At 42.4% G+C, this 22,543-nt stretch overlaps 1 protein-coding gene across 1 annotated transcript in view; it reads right to left on the bottom strand.

Annotated features, from left to right (window-relative positions):
- Positions 1 to 22,543, bottom strand: part of csmd2 (CUB and Sushi multiple domains 2) — a 1,720,603-nt gene that overhangs the window by 352,821 nt on the left and 1,345,239 nt on the right. The window contains exon 22 of the mRNA XM_080211135.1: positions 7,072 to 7,241. Within this exon, the coding sequence (XP_080067261.1) occupies positions 7,072 to 7,241 (170 nt within the window). The remainder of the gene's footprint in view (positions 1 to 7,071; positions 7,242 to 22,543) is intronic.

Raw genomic sequence — 22,543 nt, 5'->3', positions numbered from 1 at the left:
AGCAGGGTAAATACATGGAGTTATGGGGATTGTGGTCAGTGCAGGCTTGATGGGCGAAATGGCCTCCTTCTGCACTGTAGGGATTCTATGATTAAAAATTTGATGCAGAAGTTTCCTGCTGGCAGGACATTTTGGATCCACTGCCGCCAACACTATATGTGCTACCTGGTGGTAAAGGGTGCAAAAAAATGGGAAATCCTTTAGGTTTTACTGAAATTTTGTAGTACAAAATTATACTCAGCATCATATTGGTGATATCTGACTTAGAAATGTTCTTGACTCTTGACAATTCTGACACACCACTGGCTCATTCTCCCAAATTCTTAACTCCGTAAACTTAAGGTCATTAAAGTTCTATTACACACATTTACCTCATAACAAATTCCAGTTCCCTCATCATCCCTGTGGCACTGACTTATATTAGTTTCTGGTCAAGTAACTCCTGTTTACAAATCACTCTGTGACTTCTCCCCTCTCTATCTCTCTAGTTTCTTCCTACTCCTCAACCCACCACGATTCCCTTTCTCCCCTAATTCTGACTTTTGGTGCACTCTAGATTTTAATCGCTTAACCTTTGGTGACCACTCATTCAGCTGACCAGACCCCAAGTTCTGGAATTCCTCACCTTTCTACTTTTCCTTCCTCCTTTCAGATATTCCTTAAAACTACCCTCTTTGGCCAAACATCTTGGGTGGGATTTTCCGACCACCTTGGCCCCAAGTTCGAAACATCTGCCCCAAGATAAACGGAAAATTCCGCCCCTAGTTTTCTGACCTAATGTCTTCTCATGTGGGTCAGTGTCAGACTTTGTTTTGTAATGCTCCTATAAAGCACCTTGGAGTGTTTCATGATGTTGTTGCTTTGTTCATTGTGGAAGTGTGTTCACAGCTCCAGTTATAACATCTTTTAACTTTGAAGAGCACACATATTGGAAACAAAGGCTGTTTTACTTTGGATGACCATTTTTGTGTCATCAACATGAAAGATCTCAACTTGGGGAGTTGAATCGTTATTGCTTCCTGCACTTCAAATTGGCATTCGGCATGCACAAGTGGAAAATAAAATAGATTACAGGCAGAGAAGTAATAACAATATTCCCTTCACAATGTGCTTTAAGCTCACCTTTTGCAGCACAAACCCTATTGCAGCAGTATCACATTTCTAATTCGCACATTGTTTTTGCACATTGCAGTGTTAATATAAGCTTGCTTGTGACACTAATAAATGAACTTTAACATTAGCTTGATAATGCTGTGCCAGCTGTTGCCAAATTGTGGTAATTTTTCATATTCAGGTATCCAAAAAGATTTTGCTGGTGACTCTCACAGCCAACTGAGGGTAAACTCCCATCAGCATGTTCTGTATCTTCACATACCATTTTTTTCTCTTTGGTGACAGTGGGGTATGTTGGAAGGATTAGTATACTGATTATCAACCTGTTGGAACCATGTCATGGATGCTCATAGAATCCTTGCAGTGCAGAAGGTGGCTATTTGGCCCAGCAAGCCTGCACTGACAACAATCCCACCCTAGTCCAATCCCTGTAATCTCACACATCCTCAACTCAGTCCCAAATCCACTCCCCCTTATTTGGAGGCTAAACTCCTGAGTTCTAGTTTCACCAGCCAGTGGAAACCATCTGCCTCCTTCTATCTTATCTATTCCTTTCATAATTTTATATGTTTCTATAAAAGCCCCCCATTCTTCTCATTTCCAATGAGGATAGTCCCAGTCTACTTGGCCTCTCCTCATAAGCCAACCCTCTCAACTCTGGGATCAAGCAAGTGAATTTCCTCTGCACCCCCTCCAGTGCCAGTATACCCTTTATAAGATAAGGAGCACTGCTGCCTCAGTGCGAGGGACTCGGGTCCGAATTCCTAACGTGGGGTAACTATCTCTGCTGAGTCTGCACATTCTCCCCATGTCTGCATGGGTTTCCTCTGGGAGCTCCAGTTTCTTCGCACAGTCTGAAAGATGTACTGGTTAGGTGCATTGACCATGCTAAATGCTTTATCAGTGTACCCGAACAGGCGTTGGAGGGTGGTGACTGGGGGATTCGCACAGTAGCTTCATTGCAGTGTTAATGTAAGCCTACTTGTGACACTAATACATAAACTTTAAAAAAACTTGTATTTTTCAATGATAGGATTGGACCTAGCAAACATCTGTCAGGGAGATTCTGTGAAGAATTATTTTCCGTACTGACAAGAACTGTAATTAATGACGAAAATATTTCATTTCTTTGTATTTTTAAATGATAGTACACCTTAAGATCCAAAAGATTTCTTTTCTCCTGATCACAAACTGGTTGTGTGCTTTCCTGTACCCTGGATTAAATTATCCACCGTGCATATCTGGGCTTAGTATATGTAGTGTATATAGATATACAGTGCCGGTATTTATTATACATCTAAGAAGAGCCTTGGAGACAGAAATTTAATAGTTTGGAGGTTAGCCCATCATTATCTATCTGTTGATTTCAGTTTTGTGAAAGGTCTCCAATTAACAAACTGCCCCAATTCCTAATTTCTATTTCAGAATGTTAACAGGACACCGATCTCATTGGTGTCTAAGCGATATAGTTGGCAGAAAAGACAATGCCAAAAAATTGATTCAGTTGTTTGTGAAGTGGGGGAAGCATTTTGAGAAGCTTTTTTTAAGAAGCTTCAACGGAATGTGGTACCAGATAGAGTATCATTACATTACACTTACATCTGACTTCACTACATTGATGTGTCAGGTTGCATTCCATCGTACTCACACCCGTATTACCCAGAAGGAGAACAGTGAACATTTTGAAAGCATCAATATTCAAGCAAAGTAGATCAAAATAATGAAAGTGCTGTCATCGTGCATTAAAATGCACTGTATGTTTGAACAAGGTACTTTCTTCCCTGATACCAGGGCTTGAATTTGATCTTGACGAATGAATCCTTCTGTTGACTGCTGATTATAAGGCTATCTGAAATGTGTTTGGAGAAATTCTGCCCCTTTCTGGGTTAACATGATTCCACAGCAAATAACATCACACACTATGTCAGTTATGAAAGAAACTATTGTGTAAATATACTCCTTTACCCTGGTTAAATAGTAGGCACTTTTCTAAGTAGTTATAATGGCACCAATCCTGGCTTTTAGGCAGCACTCTGTCAGAAGGCTGTATGTTTGCTCTCCAATCTAGTGGCCTGAATAGTTTGGTTGGTGGGGTTAACCTTCCCGCTGTCCACTGAATCAGTGGGGAACACATCCACATTGACTCTGAATGCCCCACAGTCATTTTAAGCTCGAATAAGCTTCATTGGCAGCAGACGGGATTTCTGCCCTTCACTCAGCAGGAAGTCCTGCCAGTTTGGCCGTCAGCTCTCTCGTCCCGGCAAAGAGAAGGGCCACAGTGAACAAAAGGGAAACTTCATGACAGTGGCAGAGCCTAAGCCCTGGAGGGCAAGGTAAATTTACCTGATCCAGGGGCGGACAGGGTAGGAAAGGCCTGGTGGGTTTGGTGTGACCATACTGCGCCTTTAAGAGGTATATTTTGATCACATTTCCCTACAGAATGTTTCCAGCAGGCTCTTGAACTTGTTGACACTGTTGTCTGCAGCTATCTTTGTTATTGAAGCAGTATAATTGACATCATGTTTATTTTTAATCTGAACTGAAAGTTAAAGTTGAAGTTAATTTATCAGTCACAAGTAGGCTTAGGTTAACATGCAATGAAGTTACTGTGAAAATCCCCCAGTCGCCACACTCCGGCGCCTATTCGGGTAAGCTGAGGAAGAATTTAGCATTGCCAATGAACCTATCCAGCACGACTTTTAGACTGTGGGGAGAAACCAGAGCATCCAAAGGAAACCCATGCAGATATGGGGAGAATGTGCAGACTCCACACAGACAATGACCCAAGCCAGGAATCAAACCTGGGTCCCTGGTGCTGTGAAGAAACAGTGCTAACCATTGCGTCACCGTGCAATGTTATGTAGTTTTAAAGTGTCCCCTGGAAGTGCTGAGTGGAGTTTGATTGAGGATGATTGACAGGTCAGGGATGAAATTTTGCCTGGGAACAAGATTTCTTTTGAACAGAGCATTCTAATTTTTTAGTTTGTTTCTCAGTTGCTGCCAGGAGCTGGTGGAAGAATGTAATGTCTATCTGCCACTCTCTCTCTAGGGGCTTTCTGAAATTTCCAGGGCTGGAACCTTCAGAGATTTGATCCAAGATTCAAAGAATGAATTCACAGCAAGTGTCAAAACATTGAAGATCCAGCATCATGTGGGCACACTTGCTTTTTGTGCTCAGTCTGAAGAAGGGTTTATATCTGTGGGATGTTGTTTGACTTGGAACAGCAGGAATAACTAGCTGTTAGGAGTCATACTGTGTCACATTTCAGTTCTGTAATTGCTAAAAGTTACGTTAATGCTTTTAGCTATATTTTATTTGAGTTCTTTGTTTTATAAAAGCTTCCGAGGGGGTTACTTGAATCACACCTGGAGTAAAACACTTTATACTTATCCATGCCAAAATCAAATGTAAAACTTCGGGTCCAGACTAACTTCATAAAATACCTTGGAGTTTCTGGCCTGGGTCTTAACAGTGGAAAGGATGGATTTAGGGTGTCAGGGGAGAGGCTGGGGTGGGGTGTCAACCATGTCCAGTGGCTATTAGATCTTAAGTTTGAGGAAGAGGAGGATGCGGGTGCTCAAAGTCGAAAGGGAGCTTCTGATGAAGATCCCACCCCATCTCTCACTTAAAATCTAAGCCCATTCATTTTCGAGCTTCCCCAAACCAGGTAAATCCTCTTGTCAGCCTCGAGACTGAGGTGGGGTGGGAATTGTGTCTTAACTGGCCAATTATTGGGCACTTAAGGGTCCCAAATGGGGAGAGGGCAGATGGCTCATCCAAAGCTGTGCCCACTCCAATGTAAAATTATCATGAGACAAAGGGTGGGCAGGAACCCAAAAGGAATCCCATTCCTTCAAGTTCACACTCCCTCCCTGTCTAAAAACCCATCAGTAAGAGGCCATGAAATTCAGGCCAGAGGATAGGCACAGAGGTTAGCATTGCTTCCTCACAGCGCCGGGGACCTGGATTCAATTCCAGCCTCGGGTCACTGTCTGTGTGGAGTTTGCACATTCTCCATGTGTTTGTGTGGGTTTCCTCCGGGTGCTCCGGTTTCCTCCCACAGTCCAACGATGTGCAGGTTAGGTTGATTGGCCATGCTAAATTAACCTGAGTGTCGGGATTAGCGGGATAAATACGTGGGGTTACAGGATAGGGCCTGGGTAGGATTGTGGTCGATGCCGACTCAATGGGCTGAATGGTCTCCTTCTGAACTGTAGGGATTCTATGATATACATAATCTAGATGAATACTTCAGAGTGCTGAAGTTCAAAATGTTGATTGCCTTTCAGGCGAGGTATGAAGCCATGGTCCCAACTCCCTTTCTGAGAGAATGGCACTGCCTAAAGTTTAGCAGGGAGCTCTCCCAATGCACTGGTCAATTGTATCCAGCAACAAATGTAAATGAAACAGGATATTTAGTTTTCTGGGAGCTGGCTGCATGGAAATTATCTGCCATATTTCTGAAATCACAACAGTGATCACATTTTATTAATTGCTTAATTGGTTCTGAAGTGTTTTAGTACACCCTAATGTTCTGGAAGACACTATATAAATTCAAGTTCTTTCTTTTAAGATTGGACGAGATGTAAGTTACACTGATGGGTCAACATGGGGGAGTTTTCTTCTGCCTTCTAGCCTGTGTGATAATACTTCATGATAACAATGGATGCAAAAGAGTGAAGAAGTTCCATTATCCACCGATGAACACAGAAATTCACACAAAATATAAAAATGCTATCATCTTCCAATGACCTCAGTGCATCATTGACATATTCTGATAACTCAAGGGCCTTAACTGGATTCAATACACTCACAGTTCTGCTACACCCTTGATTAGACACGTAGAGGCCAGGGGGCGGATGATGCAAAGGTCTGCTGACCTCGGAAAGGATTTTCCGGTTTTGGGGTGAGCGTGACCGGAAAATCTCAGCAAATTGTGTAAAACCCGACTAAACCAGATACCACAGGTTATCCTCATTGTACCACCAGCACGTCAAATTCATACTGATCTTTTTGCACTTGGAAGCGACCACAGTAACTCGGTGTTGAAGTAATAGCCGCCCTATCCACCTGCACAGAGTCTATTCATTCATAAATCATCAGTAAGAACATTTGTTTGCTGTCCTGGATACCTAAGTTACTGATAACTCTTCCATCTGAGTGCAATTATGTGAATATCTCGGTATCTTAGTGTGCAGTTGTTTCCCTAAGACCCATTCCCCTGACCCTTGTTCATGCACTTCTCACCACCCTGAGGTTATTGTACATTCAGTTCCTTGATGTTGCTCTGCATTAATCTTTGAATCCCTACAGTGTAGAAGGAGACCATTTGGCCCATCGAGTCTGCACTAACAACAATACCACCCAGCCCCTATCACCGTAACTTCACGTATGTACTCTGCTCATCCCCTGATACTAAATGGCAATCCACCATGGCCAATGCACGCAATCCACACATGTTTGGGCTGTGGTAGGAAACTGGAGCATCCGTAGGAAACCCACCCAGACATGGGGAGAACATGCAAACTCCACACAGATAGTGACCCGAGGGCGGAATTGAACCCAGTTCCTGATGCTGTGAGGCAGCAGTGCTAAACGCTGTGCCATCATGCTGCTCCTCAGCTCCTTATTGTTTCTCTTCAGCTTGGAGTCTGATAATATTGTATTGCTGTCTCAACACTTTGGCCTCCTTCTGCTTAAGGGGATCATTGACTTTGCCTGAAACTGAGATTTCCATAAACTGACTTCAGTTCATCGTGTCTCGTTGAAAATGTTCCACCCTCCACCTAATTATATCAGGTTACAAAGCAAGAATCACTGAATTAATAGCTTGTAAAAACATTAGCTGCCACTGTACACAAGAAAGACATTGAAATGCAGCTCTGTGCAGATATTTAGAGAGTCCTCAGAAAATCTTTACACTTCAAAGCATGCCATTTTAACAATGCTGTGCTTACCTTTAGAATATCTCCTTCCTGGAGCCTGAATGTCCTCGATTTCAACTGTATTCCTTTACCAGGCTGTGTTTGAATGGAATAGATGCATTCATGGTTGTTGCTGTAATCAGCTGGGTAATTGGGTGAAAGAAGAATTCCTTCATTTCCAGTGACAGAGGCCCCACATTCAGCTAAAGGAGAGAATTAGAAAAAAAGTGTTTTGGAACTTAAGCACCAAGACGTCCAAGAATCAAGATTTCCCTTTCTGATTTACAGAAAAAGAAATGTGAATAAAAAATAAATGAGTATCATAGATCGTGGTGTAAAAGTCAACCTTTGAAGCTTCAAAAAATCCTTCCAAAAATAAGGGCTGATTTATGTGTTGAGTACAAACTGTAAATGGTTGATATTGGTACAATTGGACCCATTTCCCATTTTTGATTTGATTTACTATTGTCACATGTATTAGTGTACAGTGAAAAGTATTGTTTCTTTCACACTATATAGACAAAGCATGCCGTACATAAAGAAAGAAGGGAGAGAGTGCAGAATGTAGTGTTACAGTCATAGCTAGGGTGTAGAGAAAGATTAACTTAATGCAAATTAAGTCCATTAAAAAGACGAATGGAAGCAGGGAAGAAGCTGTTCTTGGATTGGTTGGTTTGTGTCGTCAGACTTTTGTATCTTTTTCCCAATGGAATAAGGTGGAAGAGAATATGTCCAGTGTTCTGCCTGTGAATTGCCATGCATGGTCTGCTCTGTTTTAAGCTTGCCTGCATCTTCTTGGTAACATAGGGCAACATGGTCTCACAGTGTCAGGGGCCTGGGTTCAATTCCAGACTTGGGTTACTGTCTGTAAGGAGTTTGCACATTCTCCCCATGTCTGCATGGGTTTCCTCTGGGTGCTCTGGTTTCCCCCCACATTCCAAAGATGTGCAGCTTAGGTGGACTGGTCATGGGAAATGTGTATGGAGTTCCAGGGTCAGGGCAGGTGTGAGGGACTGGGTAAGATATTCTGTCAGAGTCAGTGCACACTCAATGCGCCGAATGCCCTCTTCTGCACTACAGACATTCCACGATTTGCCTCCTTGATCCCACGTGCTGACTTGGAAGATGAGTAAAGCACTAACATGCATCCCCGAGTTGAAAGATTGGGGCCAACTTGAATCTAGCCCTAAATGTGTATGTATTAGCTGAAAAATTGGCAGGGGTGGGGAAATAGACTCAAATGCTGAACTTAGGTCTCGATATGTAGTTTAATGCCAAGTAAATTAGACTGTCTCATATGCCATGTCCATAGGACCACAAGATATAGGAGCAGAAGTAGGCAATTCGGCCCATCAAATCTGCTCCACCATTCGATCATGGCTGATAAATTCATATGCTGCAATCAATAACAACTGGTTGGTCACTATTATTAAAATATGGGTTTCCCAAATCTAAATATATAAGGTGCATTTTCATAGTTGTATTAATGTCACAACAGTGATTAGTATCAGTCAGAAGTACAGCACAGCATTCGGAACAAATGAAAAACCTGGATGACAATCTTCAAAGACTGAATTTAGGCTGCGTTGTACGATGCGGGCTATTTTTTTAAACCCACACGCAAAACCTCAGGTGTGTCTGCCAGTGGACTAACAAAATACCTTTTCAAATAACAATACGGGTGAGATAGCTATCCTGTGGATACAGGAATCCGTGGCTTGTTTCTAATCCATGTGAACCTTAAACCTGTAGGGAAATATGAATTCTCTGAAAGGCAATTAATTAAGAGGCTTCGTTATGAGAATCTGTAAAAAGAGACACAAGTGAGTCAGGCAGCAGACAAGTAATAGCTGACTACAAAGCAGACCCAGTATCGCTGTGGCCTTGTTCTGAGTTAGTGGATTGAGAGCCTTGCATTGCTTCATGATCAAAGTAATGATTGAAAGTCAGGCATGAAAAATAATAACAGAAAAGCAACAAGAAGCAGGAAGGGATGTGATTCTTCTTTTCAAACCAGCAGAGTAGAATAACTAAGATAAAAGCAAAATACTGCAGATGCTGGAATCTGAAACACAAACAGAAAATGCTGGAAAATCTCAGCTGCTCCAACAGCATCTGTGGAGAGAGAATAGAGCCAACGTTTCAAGTCTGGATGACCCTTTGTCAGAGCTAGATTCAGCTTTGACAAAGTATCATCCAGACTCGAAACATTAGCTCTATTCTCTCTCCACAAATACTGTCAGACCTGCTGAGATTTTCCAGCATTTTTTGTTTTTGTTTGAGTATAATAACAATCTTTGTTGTCACATATATAATATCTGAAAATAGGTGTGAATCCAGAATCACCCTTGATTTCAGTCTTTGATTTGATTTATTGTCACATGTATTGGAAGACAGTGAAATGTATTGTTTCTTGCACAATATACAGACAAAGCATGCTGTTCATAGAGTACTGGGGGAGAAGGAGAAAAGAGGTTGCAAAATGTAGTGTTCCAATCATAGCTAGGAAGTAGAGAAAGATTAACTCAATGTAAGGTTGGTCCATTCAAACATCTGATGGCAGCAGCGAAAAAGCTAATCTTAAGTTGACTATTTCGTGACCTCAAACTTTTTGTGTCTTTTCCCGACAGAAGAAGATGGAAGAAAGTGTGTCCGGGGTGCGTGGGGTCTTTGATCACGCTGGCTGCTTTTCCAAGGCAGCAGGAAGTGAATGAGTCAATGAATGGGAGGCTGCTTTGCATGATGGACTGGGAAGATTCTTTCGGGAAGCGTCCCCACCTGAAACATTAACCTGTCTTGACTGCAGACTTCCAGAATTTTCTGTTTATGTATAGAATATTGTTTTTGTTATTTGTAAATGGCAAAACCTTAAAATGATTGACATTAGGAAAAAAGGAAATGTGTGTTCAGACTAATGTCTGCACTGAAATATGAAGGGCACGATATCCACTTTCACAATGTTTAAACTCACCTGCTGAAGGAGCAGTGCTCCTAAAGCTCGTGATTTCAAATAATCCAGACTTGCCTGGGCTTGCAAAATCTCACTAACTGTCTTGGCTGGAGACAATACACATTTCTTTAATCTGTACTTAATCCTCTCTCCACTCACTTTGTCTGTACCTTTAAGACTTGATTACCTGTAAAGACTCGCATTCCAACCATTAGTTTGCAATTTGAGTTTGGGTCTTTATATGCCCTGTTTGTGAACTGAAATCCCATTCACTTGATGAAGGAGCAGTGCTTTGAAAGCTAGTGGCTTTTGCAACCAAATAAACCTGTTGGATTTTAACCTGACTTCTTACTATGCCCACCCCAGTCCAATGCCGGCATCTCCACTTCAATGTTTAAACTGGTTAACAATGTACCTTCAGTACTGGAGCTATTTATTCTATCCCATCACCTATAACATCACTGTCTGCAGGATAGTCATTTGACACAGGTGAAAAATGAAGAGAAATACTTAACACGTGTCAAACGACAGTTAGCAATCTTCAACCCTGTACAATTTGGTTACATTCTGTGATTTGTCTCGGGCTCCAGCCGTGCAGAGATTGTGGATTGATTGCCTGTGTGTGTCTATTTCGGGAGAGCAATTGAAAGCAACCAACTCTCCTCCTGATGGAGGAGCTGGTTGATGGCACTGGGAACAGGCTGTCTCAAAGAAGGAGGAGATGATAATTGAGAGAGGGGAAAGGAGTTCTGAATGACAGAGGGAATGCTGTTTGACAGGAAGACGGACTGTGGTGGAGATGGAAAAGAGTGCATTTGACAACAGAGCACAGTTGCCATGGAAGGAGAGGAGAAAATCTGACATTAGACCATTTTGTCTTTGTGATGGAGGAGGTGAAATGTGATAATGGAAAAGACAGTTTTGGAAGTGGAGGAGCAGAACGATTTCCACATTACAAGTTGCCTTCGGTGGATATAGATTACATTGAGCTGGCTACACTGGTGATAATGGAAGGCAGAATTGACTATGCTGGAGATAGTAGAGGCAGGAATTGCTTATGCAAACTCACAAATGGCACTGCGACCATACAACTGAAACACATTTCCTACATTATATCTCCCCTGTCCTATAACCTCCTCATGCTGCTCATTAAAGTTTTGCCTCATTTAGCCTGGTTCTGGCATCCAGAATGAGCGATCATAGTTGGAGGACAAGGGGGGAAACCTTTTAGAACTGAGGTGAGGAGAAATTTCTTCATCCAGAGGATGCTGAATGTGTTGAACTCACTACCACAGAAAGTAATTGGCTGATTTCAAGAAGAAATTAAATATAGCTCTTGGGGCTAAAGGGGATCAAGGGCTATGGGATGGAAGGGGGATCAGGTTATTGAATTTGATGATCAGGCATGATTATAATGAATGGCGGAGCAGGCTTAAAGGGCTATATGGCCTACTCCTGCTTCTACTCTCTATGTGGACCAAGGTCCACACTAGTTTGGAAGCCCTTGATGAAGTCAAATGATTAAGAATAAGTCACCCTTTTGTCTTGCAGTATTTATCCCAGGACTTTCAAAGTTGCAGTCACATCAGGTATACGGGAGGAGGGGCAGAAATCATTAATTCCTGGCTAAATGAGCTGTGTAAGCAGAGCTGATAAATCATGTCATTTTGCTCTCCTGTTTAAACTGCCACAAGAAAAGCAGTGCATCATTTGCGGCACCCACATTGCTGCAAATTCAACTTTTCAAAGTGGTTTCTCTTTACTCATAAATCCCAATCACCAACCAAAGAGTTGTGTTTTTTTTTCAGCCCCCGCAGTGAGATTTCCACTGGTGGAGGGGGCTCACCATTGGCTACCGACGGAATCGTCTGGTCCCGCCAAGGTCAATGTCCATTTGCATTGTTCGCTGACTGCACCATCATGGAACCTGCCGACCAATCATGGCCTGCCTCCTCTGCCGGGAAACCCATCAGGGGAGAGAGCGGAAAATCCTGGCCAAAGTTTGTCAAGATGTGCAGATGCTGGCTTTGGACTGGGGTAAACACAGTAAGTCTCACAACAACAGGTTAAAGTCCAACAGGTTTATTTGGTAGCAAACGCCACTAGCTTTCGGGGTTTTTCCCCTTCGTCAGGTGAGCGGGTTTTCCAACACAGACAGCCCCAGGAGAGTGATTTCTGGTAAAAGCCAAATACAACATCCTATCTGCACCGCTACTGTGATTGGATTTAAAATGTGGGCGGCACAGTGGTTAGCACTGCTGCCTCACAATGCCAGGGACCCAGGTTCGATTCCCGGCTTGGGTCACTGTCTGTACAGAGTCTGCATGTCTCTGTGGGTTTCCTCTAGGTGCTCTGATTTTTTCCCACAGTCTGAAAGACGTTCTGGTTAGGCACATCAGCCACGCTAAATTCTCCCTCAGTGAACAGAGCCCGGAATGTGGCGACTCGGTGATTTTCACAGTAACTCCATTGCAGTGTTAATATAAGCTTATTTATGACATAATTAAATCAAGTGAGTGAACATATCAGATTCAGTATGGGTCATGAGTTAAATGGGAAAAACCGAGTGCGTCGGATAGTCAGCTCTAACCCAGCAACTTAGGGTGTCTGCTGAGGTGGGACAAGGGGAGGCTAACCAGCCTGCTTGGAGGAGGTACCATTTTGAAAATGTTAATGAGGCTCGCAGCCTCAACTTTAACCTGCCATATTGGTTTAAATGTACCCTCAGTAAAGCTGGCAGTCACAACAAGGCCTTGGTGAGGAGCCAAGCACTTTCCCAACGCTGCCTGTGGACCAGGACAAGCCGGAGTGCTCTGTCTCAATGTCAGAGATTCCTCTGAAATCCTGCCCCATCTCAAGGCAGTCACCCCACAGGATAGGAGATGCTCTGTCTGGGGTCAGGGATCGGAACCCCCCACCTCAGGATAAACTGCTCATCACAAATGTGTAATACACAAACATTGTGATTGAGAGTGCTGAACCTTCATTACATGTCAACCTGGCTCTACATGAGAGGAATACAACTCAGATTTGAAGCTCAGAGAAAAATATGTCAACGCAAGTGTTGGTTAGAAAAGGCCAATGAAATCCATTGGTATGTAGACATGCAGACTATGCACAGCTTCTTGCAGGTCACCAAGGGCAGAAGGCTATTTTCTGGGGAGGAAGAGTAACTACTGCCAAAATTAAAACAATGTCTAACTGATTGAAGGTTAAATGATGACCGATCAAAGTTTTAGAAAGTATCTTAAAACGGAACCCTACGCATATTAGGCCTGAGTTCACTGTGAGTAACAATAGTTACATGTGCTGTTATGTATGTAAAACTACACTGCACTGTTAAAAGGTTATGAAATATCAGCATCTTGATCTATGTATTGATTGCTCCATAATGATTTTAAAAATGGATATCAGTAATCTCTGACCAAAATTAAATTTTCTCTCCCTGCTCCGAGCTGAAGACAACAACATCTTTCTCAAAGACAATGCAACAATCCAAACTTATGAACATAAAATCAGGAGTAGAGGTAGGCCACTCAGCCCCTCGGGCCTGCTCCACCATTCAGTGAGATCATGACGAATCTGATTGTAACCTCAGCTCCATGTTCCCACCGAACCCCGGTTTTACCCCTTGTTAATCAAGAATCTATCTGGCTTTGCCTTTACAAGGTTCAACAACTCTGCTCTCACTGCTTTTTGAGGAAGTGTTCCAAAGGCCCATGAACGTCAAAGTGAAAAAAAATTCTCCTCATTTCTATCTTGCGTTGGTGACCACTTAAGTGACCTCTCATTCTGGAATCTCTCAGAAGGGAAACATCCTTTCCACATCCTCCCTATTAAGGCCCCTCAGGATCTTCCACGTTTCAATCAAGTCATCTCTTACTTTTCTAAATTCTAGCTGGTATAAGCCTACCCTATGCAACCTTTCCTCAAAAGGCAACTCGCCTATTCCAGGTATTAATCCAGCAAACCTTCTCTGAACTTCTAATACATTTACATCCTGTCTTAAGTAAGGAGGCCAATACTGTATAGTACTCTCCAGACATGGTCTCATCAATTCTTTGTACAACTGAAGCATAACCTCCCTACTTTTGTATCCACTTTACAATAAAAAATAATGTTCCAATAGATTTCCTAATTAGTTGGATATGAACCTTCTGTGATTCATGCACTAAGACATCCAGATTCCTCTGCACCTCACAGCTCTGCAATCTCACCATTTATGCAATAAGCTTCCTTTTTATTCTTCCATTCAAAAGAGACAACTTCACATTTTCTCACATTATACTCCATTTCGCAGATCTTTGCCCACTCACTTTAACTCATCTTAGAGCCCTTTGTAACTTCCTTATGTCCTCTTCACAACTTACTTTCCTACTTACGGTTACTGTCATCAGCAAATTTGGCAACATTCCTTCATTCAAGTTATTTAAACAAATTATAAAAAAGTTGTGGCCCAGGCAGAGATTCTGGTAGTACGCCACTCCTTACATCTTGCCAGCCAGAAAATTGCCCATTTATTTTGAATCTGTGAGCAGGAAAGAAATTGTTGGAACGGAAATGCTGGTACATTGGTGGCAGAGTGGTTAGCACTGCTGCCTCACAGCGCCAGGGACCCGGGTTCAATACCAGCCTTGGGTCTCTGTGTGGAGCTTGCACGTTCTCTGAGAGGGATTGTAGTCAGTGCAGACTTGATGGGCTGAATGGCCTCCTTCTGCACTGTAGGGATTCTATGATTCTCAATTGGCAGTCCACAGTGTCAGTCAAAACCGTCAAAACAAACCCTTGGCAGCTTAAGATATTAAGTTTGAGCTTCCATCTAACACTTTCTTGGACACAGAAGTGATCCAACGGAAGAAGAATAACAAGGCATGTGGTCAGGATACTATTCTTGCAGAAATCTATAATACTGATGGGTTATGAATTCTCACTCAAACTCAGACCGTGCAACAAAAATCTGGGAGGAAGATTTCAAGTTCCGCAACGCCATCAAGGTTCCACTTTTCAAAAAGATTCATTAAGCTATTTGTGGAAACTGTTGAGGTGAAACCCCCTCTGGCGACTGTGGTGATGATTCTTATGGCTAATCCACCTAATCTACATATCTTTGGACTGCGGGAGGCAACACACACAGGCAGGGGGACAATGTGCAAACTCCACACAGACAGTCACCCAAGGAAAGCTGGATCCCTCGAGCTGTGAAGCATTCACTTTGCCACTTATTGCCCTGCAATTCATCAACCTGAAACATTAACTCTGATTCTGTCTCCACAGCTGTTGCCTCACCTGCTGAGTATCAGCAGCATTTGCTATTTGTTTTCCAATTTCCAACATGTGCAGTATTTTGCTTTTGAGTTAAGACAGAAAGTTGTCTGATAATACATGCTGCAACCAGACCGCACTGCTAGGAATCCATATCTCAAGAACTATCTGTCAATTAAAAAGCAATTGGAAGAACACTGAAGTATCTGGACTCTTTCTTGGGATCTGATCTGGGTTTTTTCCAAAGGTGATAAGTTCACTTTGGACTGTGAGCAAGCTGCCTTTTTGCAAAAAGTTACATGACTTCAGCGAAATGACCAGCAATGCACTTGAGGAGACAAGACCCTTTTGCTGACTGGAGCTTTAATTACTGGAATAAAAACAAAAACATTTTCAGAAGCTTTCCTGGTGATTTTACTGGATATCACCCACCTGACTCAGAGAAGTTTCTGTCTTGAGCTTGTGTTTTGGACTCATTTGTGGGAATAAAACAGAAAGGGAAGGCTGTATAATTTATTTTCTCCCTGCCTTGTCTGAAATTCAGTGAGGTCATCAGTATCTAGCTAGAGATAATTATCTCAGTCTGTCTCCTCTGTATTTGGAGGCCTGAGAAACTGAGACAAGAGGGAGAGAGAGAGAGAGAGAAATTCCAGGGAAATCTTTCTCATTCTGTTCTCTTCCTCCGCATCAAAGTTCATTCGGAAAGAACTTGGAGCCAACTACCATGACAAGTGACCCATCTTCACACATAGGAACATCAGATTAACAGTGCCAAAACCCTTCAAACTTTATCCTTTTTCATTAAGTTTCCCAATTGGCCAAAACGTGTTTTTGTTTCCCCTTTAAACACCAACCTCTGCAGCGATTCTATTGTTTTGACGTTTATGTATGCTGGGATTTAAAGGAGTATACTCATCAGGATTGCAAATTGTATGTTAACCAGTTTTGCAAATTGCATTTTTTTTAAAAAAAAGTTCTGTTTCACAATAAATCAATCATTCTCAGTTTATTGAAAGAAGCCTGGTTAAAGGTTCCTTTATTCTTGTTCTATCAACAGTGAAAATAAACAATTAGCCATTTTGGCGAGTGAATTAAACATTTGCACTCGGCAAAAGAAATTGCTTCCCGCCCCTGTGCGGAAGAGATTGAAAACCTGCAAATTCTCACAGCCCTTGTAGGACCCAACTGCTTTTGAAGATTTCCATTGATACATGAAAAGCACTGACTACACATGTCTGCTGCTTATCTCCCTACACTGACAGCCTGATACCAGAAACACATGTTGGAAGCTGCCAATACTATGGATGGGTGCATTCATGAATTACTGAGACGAGCTAACAAACTGCATATTGTCCACATAGGGAAGCAACTGAAGAACATTTTATCACAGTACCTGTTTTTTTTAACAAACCTTTGTGAACATATTTTACTTTAAGACATATCCCTTAATCGTACTCTTCCCAAATCCTTTGTGAGAAAGAAGAACAAAAAAAAATCCTGCAGGGTGAAACAGTCCAACAAGTTATTGTGTAGACTTAAAACTTTCCTGGTGTAATGTCTATGAAAGACTACAACCTCACTCAATAATTTAAGGAGAGTTTGAGTGAAAATTGCAGAGGCGCGGAAAAATGTTTGGAGCTGCTGCAAGGATCCTAATTTAGTGTTGACCATTTCACCCTTCTTCATAGAGACAGGAGATGAAATAATTAAACTACTCCAACTGGCACTCATTTAGCATTGAAAGAATGCTGTCGACTCCCTTAAACTGAAATAAGGATAGATGGTATCCTTATGTACTTTCACATAAGGGAGGTGATGGCCTAGCGATATTGTCATTAGGCTATTCGTCCAGAAACTCAGCTAATGTTCTGGGGACTTGGGTTCGAATCCCGCCACAGCAGATGAACATAGAGCATAGAACATAAAACAGTACAACACAGTACAGTCCCTTCAGCCCTCGATGTTGTGCCGAGTTGTGTCCAAACCCAAGATCAAGGTATCCCACTCTGTATCCACATGCCTGTCCAATAACCACTTGAAAGTCCCTAAAGTGTCTGACTCCACTATCACAGGTGGTGGAATTTGAATTCAATAAAAAATATCTTGAATTAAGAATCAAATAATGACCATTAAAAACCATTATCTATTGTCGGAAAACCCCATCTGGTTCACTAATGTCCTTCAGCAAAGAAAATTTGCCCTTCTTACCTCGTCCGGCCTACAGGTAACTCCAGAGCCACAGCAATGTGGTTGACTCTCAACTGCTCTCCAAGGGCATCTAAGGATGGGTAATAAATGCTGGCCAGCCAGTGACACCCATGTTCCACGAATGAATAAAATAAAAATCTACATAAAATGGTGGACACGAGCAAATCAAATCTGTGGGGGTAGTTTCATATAGAACAAAGAAAATTACAGCTCAGGAACAGGCCCTTCGGCCCGCCAAGCCTGCACCGATCATGCTGCCTGGCTTAACTAAAACCCGCTGCCCTTCGGGAGATCATATCCCTCTATTCCGATCCTATTCATGTGCTTGTCAAGACACCCCTTAAAAGTCACTATCATATCCGCTTCCACCACTTCCCCTGGCAACGAGTTCTAAGCACCCACTATGCACTGCCATGCACATCTCCTTTAAACCTTTTCCCTCACACCTTAAACCTATGCCCCCTAGTAATTGACTCTTCCACCCTGGAAAAAAGCTTCTGGCTATTCACTGTGTCCATGCCTCTCATAATATTGTAGACTTCTGTGATCAGGTGTCCTCTCAACCTCCATTGCTTCAGTGAGAACAAACCAAGTTTCTCCAAATTCTCTTCATAGCTAATGCCCTCCATACCAGGCAACATCCTGGTAATTCTTTTCTGTACCCTCTCCAAAGCCTCTACATCCAAAATTGAAGACTATATTCCAAATGTGGCCTAACTAAGGTTTTATAAAGTTGCAACATGACATACCAATTTTTAAACTCAATACCCTGGCCAATGAAGGCAAGCCTGCCATATGCCTTCTTCACTTCCCTCTCCACCTGCATTGCCACTTTCAGTGACCTGAATACCTGTATATCCACATTCCTTTGCCAATCAGTACTCTTAAGGGTTCTATCATTTACTGGATATTTCCTATTTTAATTAGACCTTCCAAAATGCATTATCTCATATTTATCTGATTAAACTCCATCTGCCATCTCTCTGCCCAAGTCTCCAACTGATCTATATCCTGCTGTATCCTCTGATGGTCCTCATTGCTATCCACAAATCCACCAACCTTTGTGTCATCTGCAAACTTACTAATCAATCCAGTTACATTTTCCTCCAAAAAAAATACATATACTATAAACAGCAAAGGTCCCAGCATCAATCCCTGATATATTGTACTTCTGCTGATGGCTGAATCCATCAGAGGGGAGGCAATGGCATAGTGGTAATGTCACTGGATTAGAAATCCAGAGACCCAGAGCGGTGTCTTTGTGACTTGGGTTCAAATCCCACCTCGGCAGGTGATGACATTTGAATTCAATAAAAATTTGGAAGTAAAAAAGTCTAACGATGAAACCATTGCCAATTGATGTAAAAAAAACCTGGTTCACTAATATCCTTTAGGGAAGGAAATCAGTCATCCTTAAGTGGTCTGGCCAACATGTGACTCCAGATCTACAGCAGTGTGGTTGACTCTTAAACGTCCTCAGGAATGGACGAGGTGATAAATGCTGCCTCAGCCAGCGACTCCAACATCAGTATAGAATCATAGAATCTTACAGTGCAGAAGGAGGCCATTCGGCCCATCAAGTCTGCACCGATCACAATCCCACCCAGGACTTATCCCCACAACCTCATACATTTAACCTAGCTAGTCCCCCTGACATTCTGGGTCAATTTTACAATGACCAATAAAAAAAGGTTCAGCCCCAAGCGTTGCATATGAAGTGGTTATCAGGGGTTATTTCAGGTTGTTGTTTTCAGCGTTGGTAGCTGTGCCAAACCATTTTGATCACTCACTTTCCTGATGGCGCAGGTGATATTGCCAAGTCCCAAATGATGTTGCCAAGAACCCCAGTTAAAATTCAGAAAGTGGAGCCATCGGAGCTTGAAGTGAAACACGTTATTGGACAGTCAATGGAATGATGCTACACCTGACCAAACTTGTTCCTTGCACACTTAAGAAGGATGGGAAACTATTTTATCTCCATGTCAACGAACATAAAATCACCCAAAAATATCTGTTAAGGGTCGACATGAAAATAACAATTTACCTTACTCCCTTCAAAGTAAAACTCTTATGCACTTCAGAACACTTTCTTCTGGTAAGAGGTCTGTATCCCATTGAATGATGTCCTGATGTGATTTACATTCCAACTGGCAGGGATCATTGTTGGGAACAGCAAGAACTATTATTGTTTTAATCCTGTCATTCAAACCTGCATTCACAGCAAGCTGTGACACATTATTTCCAAAGACTGACAATTTTGAAGCTAATTTTTGGCAGACAGTTCCCTTTCAGACAGGCACAAGGAAGTTGCAAAGGCAAAATACAGCAGGAGCTGGAAATCTAAATTAAAAATAGAAAATGCTGGAAGTGTTAGCAAGTCAGGCAGTGCCCAAGGAGACAAGCGATGGCATTTCAGTCTGGTAACCTTCCATCCAAAAGTTGCACACCTTTTTCAAAAATGCTTAAACACTTACACACTCCCATGAGTGTAAATGTACGAAAGGGTTCTTTGTTAAATGCATTTGTACCAATCATGCAGGATATATGCTGAACTATGTCTGATTTTAATTCAATTTATTATTGTCACGTGTATTGCTGTATGTATTGAGGTGGCACAGTCGTTAGCACTGCTGCCTCACAGCACTAGGGATTTGGGTTCGTTTCCTGGCTTAGGTCATTCTCTGTGCAGAGTTTGCACATTCACCCATGTCTGCGTGCGTTTCCTCCCACAGTCCAAAGATGTGTGGGTTAGGTGGATTGGTTATTGTAAAATTGACCCAGAGTGTCAGGGGGACTAGCTAGGTTCAATGTATGAGGTTGTGGGGATAAGTCCTGGGTGGGATTGTGGTCGGTGCAGGCTTGATGGGCCGAATGGCCTCCTTCTGCACTGTAGGATTCTATGATTCTACACAGTGAAATGTATTACTTTTTGCACACCAAACAGACAAAGCAGACCAATTTTAGAGTACACAGGAAAGAAGGAAAGGAGAGGGTACAAAATGTAGTGTTACTGTCAAAACTAAGATGTAAGGAAAGATCAACTTAATGTGAGGTAGGTCCATTAAAAAGTCTGATGACAGCAGGGAAGAAGCTGTTTGTGAGTCGGTTGGTGTGTAAATATGTCAACAAATTATATTACACTATGTGTTTTATTATCAAACTGATGGCTTCCTTCAGTTGCAGAATGTTCCAGTTAATTATAAACTGTGACCTTCTTATCTGGGTAATAATTAGAGGTTTCTTGAATATAATTAATAAATGGTGACTACTGCAGAATTTTTTGTGCTTAATTCTACGAGCTTTTACTGACGTAACCAAAACTTTCAGTCATCATCCCAGAACATAACATCTTCAAGTACAAGATCAATGCGGTATAATCAGGTTTGTACTTAAGATTCCTCGGGTAACAGTATAATACTTTGTGCCTCAAAGTCGGATGAATGCCGTCACGTTGATAAAAAGGTGAGAACAGATGTGATTTGGCTTCTTCCAAATAACGAGTGAATAGATGACATTCTGATTTCCTGAGCTGAATAGGAAAGGGGTATTCAGAGAACAAGCTGCTTTCAAAATTACGGCAAGGAGCTTCCACTCACCCAGGATGAGCTGACTTGCGGAATGATTTGTTATCTGCTGCAGAGACTATTGATTCTTGCAAAGAAGAAAGATCTGCTGTTCAAGCTTAAATCTAAAATGTGTTGGATAGAAATTTGACTTTGGAAAGTGGAAAACATTGGATAAAAAGCATAAATTATCTGGAGTGAAATTCTGCTGAAAGAATAAAAATGGATCTTCTTGTTGGACTATTTTGTACACCTGTAAGTGGCATCAACACGCGAGATGTTAACCTTCTGCAATGAATGAAGAAAAATTATATCTTGTTATCTGGTCTGCCTGCTGTATTTGTTTCTTTAACAGGAGTATCATTTCATCATAGTAATGAAATCATAACATTTAGGAGCACAATTAGGCCATTCGGCCCCTCACGTCTAGAGCCCAATCCATCACACAACCTCCCATCCATTGACTGTCTACACTTCCTGCTGTCTCAGCAAAGCAGCCAGCATAATAAAGGACCCCATGCACCCCGGACATTCTCTCTTCCACCTTCTTCCATTGGGAAAAAAATCTGAGGTCACGTATCAACCGACTCAAGAACAGTTTCTTCCCTACTGCTGTCAGACTTCTGAATAAGAACATAAGAAATAGGAGCAGGAGTGGGCCATCTAGCCCTTCGAGCCTGCCCCGCCATTCAATAAGATCATGGCTGATCTGAAGTGGATCAGTTCCACTTTCCCGCTTTCTCCCCATAACCCTTAATCCCCTTGCCTACCAAAAACCTATCTACCCGCGTCTTAAGTATAATTAGCGAGGTAGCCTCCACCACTTCAACGGACAGAGAATTCCAGAGATTCACCACCCTTTGAGTGAAGAAGTTCCTCCTTAACTCTGTTCTAAACTGCAACCCCCTTTATCTTGAGGCTGTGCCCTCTAGTCCTGCTGTCCTTTCTGAGCGGGAAGAACCTCTCCACCTCTACCCGATCCATCCCTTTCATCATCTTATATGTCTCAATAAGATCCCCCCTCATCCTTCTAAACTCTAACGAGTACAAGCCCAGTCTATTCAGCCTCTCCTCATAGCTCAACCCCCTCAACTCCAGTATCAGCCTAGTGAACCTCCTCTGCACTCCCTCCAAGGCCAAAATATCCTTGCATAAGTACGGTGACCAAAACTGCACACAGTACTCCAGCTGCGGCCTCACCAGTGCCCTGTACAGTTGCAGCAAGACCTCCCTACTTTTATATTCAATCCCCCTCGCTATGAAGGCCAGCATCCCATTTGCCTTCCTGACCACCTGCTGCACCTGTCGGCTGGGTTTTTGCGACTCATGCACAAGGACTCCCAGGTCCCTCTGCACCATATTATGCTGCAGCTTTTCGCCCTTTAAATAGTAGTCCCTCTACTATTATTCCTACCAAAGTGGATAACCTCACACTTGCCAACATTGTATTCCATCTGCCAGGTCCTCGCCCACTCGCTCAGCCTATCTAGATCCCTCTGCAGACGTTCTACACCCTCCGCAC

Source organism: Carcharhinus amblyrhynchos, chromosome 24, assembly GCF_965287045.1.
Source record: "Carcharhinus amblyrhynchos chromosome 24, sCarAmb.v2.hapA, whole genome shotgun sequence".
Lineage (NCBI taxonomy): Eukaryota > Metazoa > Chordata > Chondrichthyes > Carcharhiniformes > Carcharhinidae > Carcharhinus > Carcharhinus amblyrhynchos.
The sequence above is the reverse complement of the archived record's forward strand: the minus strand, read 5'-3'. Positions and strand labels throughout refer to the sequence as shown.